The 7519-nt window shown below is 39.5% G+C and overlaps 1 protein-coding gene across 1 annotated transcript; it reads right to left on the bottom strand.

Annotated features, from left to right (window-relative positions):
- Positions 1-4598: 4598 nt before the first annotated feature.
- Positions 4599-6506, bottom strand: LOC120686942 (leucine-rich repeat protein 1-like). The gene is made up of 8 exons (XM_039969138.1): positions 6355-6506; positions 6138-6270; positions 5769-5840; positions 5527-5670; positions 5272-5415; positions 5078-5158; positions 4938-4990; positions 4599-4816 (listed from the first exon to the last, which is right to left on the bottom strand). The coding sequence occupies exons 1-8, from the start codon at positions 6437-6439 to the stop codon at positions 4779-4781; spliced, it is 750 nt and encodes a 249-aa protein (XP_039825072.1). The 5' UTR covers positions 6440-6506; the 3' UTR covers positions 4599-4778.
- Positions 6507-7519: the final 1013 nt, after the last annotated feature.

The raw sequence follows: 7519 nt of genomic DNA, 5'->3' as shown, positions 1-7519 counted from the left end.
CTTTAAATACCATCAAACAAATATTGGCATTCAGAAAACCAGAAGCATCATCAATCAGTAGAAAGCCAAGCAAATTTAGATTTTCAATCTTGACCAGGCAATTCAGATAAAGTTGGACCAGCACAGGGCAGTTCAATAAGTTGATCAGAGTTATCAATATACCCAAAAGCAAAGGTTTAGGGTGGTCGCAGATCATTATCCCATTACAGCAAACTATTGGGCATTCCCCAGCCAGAATATATTTTGCGTAATTATCCATTGATCACAGTCTGCAGAGCCTTCTTGCTGCTCCTCTTCCCATTCTCAGTGCTTCCATCTTTACTTGTTCTTGCGAGGAGTAGCTCGGCTGTGACCTCCAAAGGAGACAAGCCGCACTTTTGCACAGCCACTTCTTGGAGCTGAATTATAGGTATTGCATGGAAGTCATCAACATTCTCAAGTTGCTTCAACCCAGGGAAATCAATGTGAGAAATAGATTGTGGTAAGAAGAGATTATCAGCTAGTTCTTTCTGGGCAGGAACTTTTTTCTTGGCACTTCTGGTGTTCTTGCTAACAGGGCCATCAATGACAGTTCTGTTTTTGAAACCCTGTGATTTGGCTTTTAGCCTTTCACTCCTTTTGATACTACTCTCCACATCAGGTTGGCCATCCTGAGTCCTTCTGCGCTTGGTGCCAACTTTGCTGCTAGTAGGTGGGGCCTGAAACACATTAATATGATTTGGTTGCTCCTGTTTCTTCTTCAATTTTCTGACATAGGTGTGCTTGATGGCAGGCCTGATAATAGCAGGGGCCTCAGCATTGGAGACAATCCTTGGTTGAGATTCTGTAGTACCTTGGTTGAGCAAAAAGGGACCAATCTAACTTGTGCCTTGATTTCCAGTTTCTCCCACTGTCTCTCTATCCATGTCAAAGGGTAAATTGTAGCCAATCAGCACGTTATGACCCCTAGAGTTGTTGCCTTCTTCATTAAGTCTGATTTGGACAGTCTGAATGTTGTTACCCTGCATCTGAACTCTGAAGGCAGGGAAGTTGAGCATTATGTTTTGGTTGTGCCCCATTCCACCTAGATTACCAGAGAGCCTAGTGAGGACACCCATTAATTCTCTTGCTATCTCTTGTAGAAGTTGAGCTCTGCTGCTCTGTCCATTATTAGTCATTACCTGAAGATTATTTTCTGGTTCATCCATGTGCAACTCAGCTACAGCCTGAGGAGCTTGGCCAAGAATGAAGCTAGCTTTAGAAGCAGATGGCTGGTTCACAGAGCTGGCATTGCTAACCTCATCTTGCTGCTGCTGTTGCTGCTGCACATTGCTACCCTAGTTGCCTTGTCCTGCTCCATTCCCTGCAACTTGTACTTGATCTACAAATTGCTTAGCAATTTGTGTCACTAACTCTTGCCGAGGATCGATGGCGAAATTCGCCATCTCTTGCGGAGCTCTCTCAGTCAACGCGCACTCAAGCGTCGTGCTCACAAGATGGGACTGTGAGTGAGGCTTTGTATGCGAGGGGGCTGAGAGCGCATTGCTAATAAGATGTGGGATGATCTCCAAGGGAGACTGAGGCGCTGACTGCTGGGCTGCATCAGCTACTGGGTCTGAGGGTGGAGTGGTTTCCTGGGCTGGTTCGGTTTCCTGGGCTGGTTCCTTGGGAGGCCCATCTTCAATTCGATGCTTCACAGCCCATTGCAATTTACCAGCGACCCTTTTTTTGAAGCAGAACTTTGCTTTATGGCCATAGTTAAAGCAGAACCAGCATCTAATAGAATTACTGCAGGTACTTAGCCCATGCCCATTACCGAGGCACTTGGAGCAAAAAAGCCTTGAGCCGCCTATGCATTGATTCGCTTGCTCATTGCCCGAAGCGCTGTGGGCTAGCTGCCTATGGTTATTCTTCTTTCTCTGTTGCACTTCTCGAAAAGACTGTTTCAGATTTTGAAACGCCTTTTAAATTCGAATTTCAGACTGACCTATGAAATGGCCGTTGTGCTTCTCTCTTCGATCTTCAGCACGATGAAACTCTTGATCTACTTGATGCATGGCTGTTGGATCGACGACTTCATGAGCAGGAATGGAGCTTGAGGAAGCAGAGTTTGTGTGTGGAGCTTGAGGAATGGAGCAAATTAATTCGTATAAAAATTGATATCTAGTTACAAAAGTTGATGTTAAGCTTGTCGTAGTCAGGCCCATATATTGTTGTAGACATAAAATCATTGCCACAACAATGTATTCTGCCACCCTTAGGGAATTAATTATTGTTTTTTGAAAATGAATAAAGAGCCAAAATAGCTTGAAATAAATAATAATTATTCTACTAAAATATTCTACTCATAATTGACTACAGATACACAATATTAAGACAACCTTAATGAACTATCTGATTTCGTTTACTTATTGAACTATAAATTGTAAAGTACAAAATCTAAATCAAACATGGTAGAATTCTTAGACCAAAGGTATATTTTAAATTAAGTAAAAAAACACTTTGTTTATACTTAAATTTATTGTATGAATAGGGATAAACGAGTCTTCTGATGTTCCCTAGAAATTATTTGTTATGTTAGATTTAGAAAAAACTAATTATATACAAAGAAACAAAATATCTCTCATTTTTTGCAGGTATTTTTTTGAACTTTGAAATAAAGGTTCTCATATCGACCAATTCTATCACCGTTGCGACACAAATATCAACATTCAAATAATGCTCGATTATTTGTTTTGCCGATAATATACCCTCCCCTTGCCATTCGGCATGTCCAAATACATCGCCGATGAAATGCTTGGACTGGAGATGCACCGATTTTATTAGAGAAAAATTACAATGATTGAAAAAAATAAGAGTCATCCATCTGATAAAATTCTACGATGATGAAGGTAGAAAGTACCTAGGATAAACTACCTGCTACTTTCAAAATGTGGGACCAAGTACCAAAAGTGGGATCAAATACTAATTTAATTTAGTTTTTATAAATACTTTTCTTAGATCAACGGCTAGAAAAAAGTTTAAGGTAAAAGTACCTGAAAGTACCCATTGGTACTTTACAATCATTGTAAAAGACCTCATTTTATTAAATTGTCATACTAAAGAGAGTATTTTACAAGTTGTTGGATCGATATGCACCCACCCGCGAAGTTATTGTTTTGTCGGCGTGATTTACTCTTAAATCTTTGCAGTGACAAACAATAATAGTAGAGTTGAAAAGTTCCTTTTATTTCTGAAATTAATCGTGGGGATATCTCGAATTTCTCATAACATGAAATTATATCACAAGATATTAATTCATTGCCAATGGATTTATTCATTTATTTCTAGCAAGTGCAAAGTCAATAACAAAGTCTTATTCAACTCAGGTTGCAGTCTTGAGCTTATCCTCGATAATCGTACTCAATGTTACCAAAAAAAAAAAAGCCATTTCCACCTCATACCCAACCAGCTCGATGAAATGCACCAACACTGCAGCCAGCCATGACAGGGCACCAAATTGACCTCTTCGCCGTCTCGGCCGGGTAGCATTTTTCTTGTCTAACTGTACAGCTGCAAACTGAGAAATCCTTCGCCGAATTCTGCTGTCCGAAAGCTACTGGTGGTTTAGTGAACTGAACAATCTGGGCATACTTTTATTGAGCCAGACCATTCAGTCTTCCTGATGTGCTTAAGCTTTTTGTCTTGTACTCAATGTATATTTTTGCTATACGATGCTGGGCACGGAATACAGGCGAATTGATGTACACTGAAGATGTAAATGTCTAGAGAAATGCCATCCCTTGTACTGGATTGAGTTGTTGTATAGTCAATGCTCATCTACACACTATAGACCACACCTTTACTTCTATTCGCTTAGTAAAATAAGAAGGTGAGGTTCGGATCACACGCAATAATTTTCTGGTGTGCAAAAGTCCAGAAAAAGAAAAGTTTTCCACAGAAGCTTCCAACCACACGTGCGGGCGTCTTCTTTGAGTCAAAATTTTTGAATGGTTGGAAGCAACTATTTGTTTGCTTTTCTTATTATTGCAGTGGTTAGTGGAACTTCTCTAGCCATTCATGACTTATAAGGAAGTAAAAGTAAAAGTGAAAGTTTGTTTATAAGGATTTAATTAAGCCCAGTTGTTTTGAATTCTCTTTCTGGCTTTATTTCCTCAGCTAGAATGCAAGATACACTGGAAATACCTTGCCAGATGTTTCTCTCATAAACTTAAGGACCTCTACAGTAGAAACCTTAAGAAGTGGGTTTTCCCAGAAATTAGGAGTACATGAACCATTCCATTGCTAGCATAATAGAAAAAAGTGTGGTTCTGTCAAAAATTTGACTTATATAGTTTTTAGAAATGCATTTGTTTATTTAAAGTGTCAAGTTATATCTGATCTATCTTAACATGGCATTGCACATACATATCTCTTAATGTGGGACGATGTATGTCGTAGCCAAATTCTTGGCTACGACAACGACCCTCCAACAGCAAAGTGAAGTATCCTTTTATCTAGCATTAGGGGAAGTTGTGTTTCTTTTTCAGTAAGATCAGTTTCTTTTAGAAAACTAGAGATTTCCCATCTCATCTCATTCATTCATTTTTTATAGATTATGGATAGTTCTGGCCTCAGCATTCACAAATTGCTCTCATTAATTCATGATGCTACAAGGGATAAAACCCCTGGCGAATAACAATTTATTCAGCAGAAGAATCCTACTACAAGATATTTTGATTAATCCAAGTCACTGGATTTATTTTTTTATTTCCAATGCACGCATGAAGAAAAACAATGTAATGACCCAGGGACACTCATCATGCAGTCTTCAGCTTGTCCTGGATAATCGCCGTCACTGTGATAATGCCAGTGTGTAATTCTTGTAAGCATCACTATGCATATTACATATGCATGTACAAAGGACAAACCAAAAGGTAAATTTATCAAAACTGCAGTTTACATTCACACATTAGTACCTCTGAATCCTGTTGATCTGACTGTACCAGCCAAGTCGTTCCTTGCAATATTTCTGAACGAAGATGAGTTTTCTCAATGAGTTCACGTAACGTAACATAGCAAGTAGAAGTGATGAAGATGTATTAATGTTAGTACTCACAGCTCAGTCAAATTCCCAGAAATGATAAGAGAGAGGATTTCCAATGGAACTGTACCGGACAGCAGGTTCTCGTTCAACTTCCTGTGCAAAGAAGAGTCAGAAGTCAAAACCATCCTCGAGAATTCTAGACCACACTCACATGCATTTTTTGACTGCCCAGAACATCATCTGTGAATTTGGGAAGTAGGATATACAGGAACTGCAACGTTTTGATGTTGCCAAAAGAGGATGGAATAGAGCCACTGAGTGCATTCTTCTGAAGTTTCAGTTCCCGAAGGTTCAATAGATTGCCTAAAGACGTTGGTATAGCCCCGGTCAGGTTGTTCTCATACAACCTCCTGAGAACAGCAGCACAATTAGCAGTTTAGCAAATTGCCAGGATTCACGAGAGCCTAATGAAAGGCGTATGATATTATTGTGAAATTGAATACAGATATGAAATTGCATACAGATATCTCAGGGTGCCGATGGCGCCAAGTGTAGCCGGTATCGGTCCCGTAAGCTGGTTTCCATAAAGATCCAAGCTGACAAGTTTACTCAGGTTACCCAGTGTTGCTGGTATTATACCGCTCAGGTTGTTGTTATACAACTCGCTGCAAAAATTGGTAAACCAAATTTCAGAAAACCATTCTGACGTCTGAGTGTAATCCTTGATGCTTGCAGTGGTTGCATCAAGTTATTCAATTCTTACAGGTACTGGAGGTTCTGCAGTCCTCCCAGATCTGGAATCAGAGGCCCTGAGATGCCTGCGTTCCCCAAATCCCTGCAAAAAGCAAGAAGAGGCATTTGCACTTCACTATAAACATTGTTTGCAGATAAGTTTACACCATCAGATACACTGTTGATGAATCATAAGAGATTCTGATTTCTTGAACAAAATGTACAAATAGAAGTCATTCAGATTCCATAAGAGCATGCACGACTTGGGAACAAATGACTGATACTTTCCAAGAAGAAAACTGATATTATCCAGATCTTGAACAGAGGTGCATAGTATCTAATTCGTTGGCCTATACTAAATGTTCTTCACAATATCGGTAAGGGAGAGAGAGTGACATACACACGGATGACAGCGTTATCATTGTTGCAGGTGACATGAAACCAGGTGCAAGGGTTGACAAGGGTTGGATCCCAGCTCTGCAGCACATTGTTTGTGTCCTTCCAAACCTGCCTTTGCTTGTACAGTATGTCACCTTCAAGTCTCAACAGCATGTTTCAGAAAAAAGACCAAACTTGACAACGATGCATGCAAAATGATAATTTCATATGCAATATACCTTCAGAGTTGCAGCTTGCAAGTGTTGCAAGAGCAATGAAGCAACTGATCAAGACCGCTGCTGCCGCTGCAAACTGAGTTGCCATTGCTGATCGAGAACCTAAGAACTTCTTGACACACTGAAATGTTGCGGGAGGCTCTTATAGGCACTTATTTGAATAAATAATGGGGTGGCTTTTGAATCTTCCATGGTATGGTCTGATTAGTCTACTCCCTATATTGACTGGATATTGTACTCATTTTATGAATGATATGCCAAACAAGTCCTGGACTAGATTTAATCTAGTATTATTCTGACCAAGTAAACTTTGACCTTGTAACCGTGTTCTATTCCTTACAATGGTGTGATACCAATAGCCTACATGGTGTCTGGATTGTAGTAATTGTCATGGAAAATGAGAATTTTTTCCTGCAATCATTAATGTGGATTTAGTACACTAGAAAAAATTTGTTGCATCAATTCCAAGTTATTAAATACAATTATTTTTTTAACCTAGATTCAAGATTCATTGATTCTCACAAATTGTAGGAGCGACAAGGCTCAACTTTGGGATCCCAAAAGAATTTCATTGAAAAATGTATACCTGTTAACTGAATTACCGCTTGTTTGTAAGTTGTAACTTTTCAATCTTAGAGTCTGAATGCGAGTAAGAACATTTGAATGGAGATCTTTATGATTTTGTTGTAATCCACCATCACCATGGAACGTCAAGGGGTACTATCATCTTAATTAGGGGCAAAACTGGAACTACATATGCAATGTTAATGTGGTCTCTTCGAAAGAGGCTGAGGCAGCAGGGGTCACCCGAGCGCTGGAACCAAGGCCTGGACTGTCTGTCATGTCGCTTGTGTGTGTTGGCAAGCTACGCCTGTAAAGTCTCGGTTGCATCGCTGACCACCTTGTTCCTACCGAAGGATGCGACTTCATAGGCGTTTTGTGTCTTTGTGATGTAAATGAGTTTATCAGATTTAGAAACAACTGAAATATGTGCCCATATTCATAAGCAAGATGAGCTTGATTTCACTATTCCATTTGGCAAAGTTATTGCCTACTCCACGCCATTAACGTAAGCTATGATGTTGGCAGGAGTGAGATCTGATCATAAATAAAACAAAGAGAGTTTAATCAGTAATAACAATAAAATAAATAAATTTAATCAGCGTTG

This window comes from Panicum virgatum, chromosome 8N, assembly GCF_016808335.1.
Source record: "Panicum virgatum strain AP13 chromosome 8N, P.virgatum_v5, whole genome shotgun sequence".
Lineage (NCBI taxonomy): Eukaryota > Viridiplantae > Streptophyta > Magnoliopsida > Poales > Poaceae > Panicum > Panicum virgatum.
Note: the sequence above shows the minus strand (reverse complement) of the source record. Positions and strands in the feature narration are given on the sequence as shown.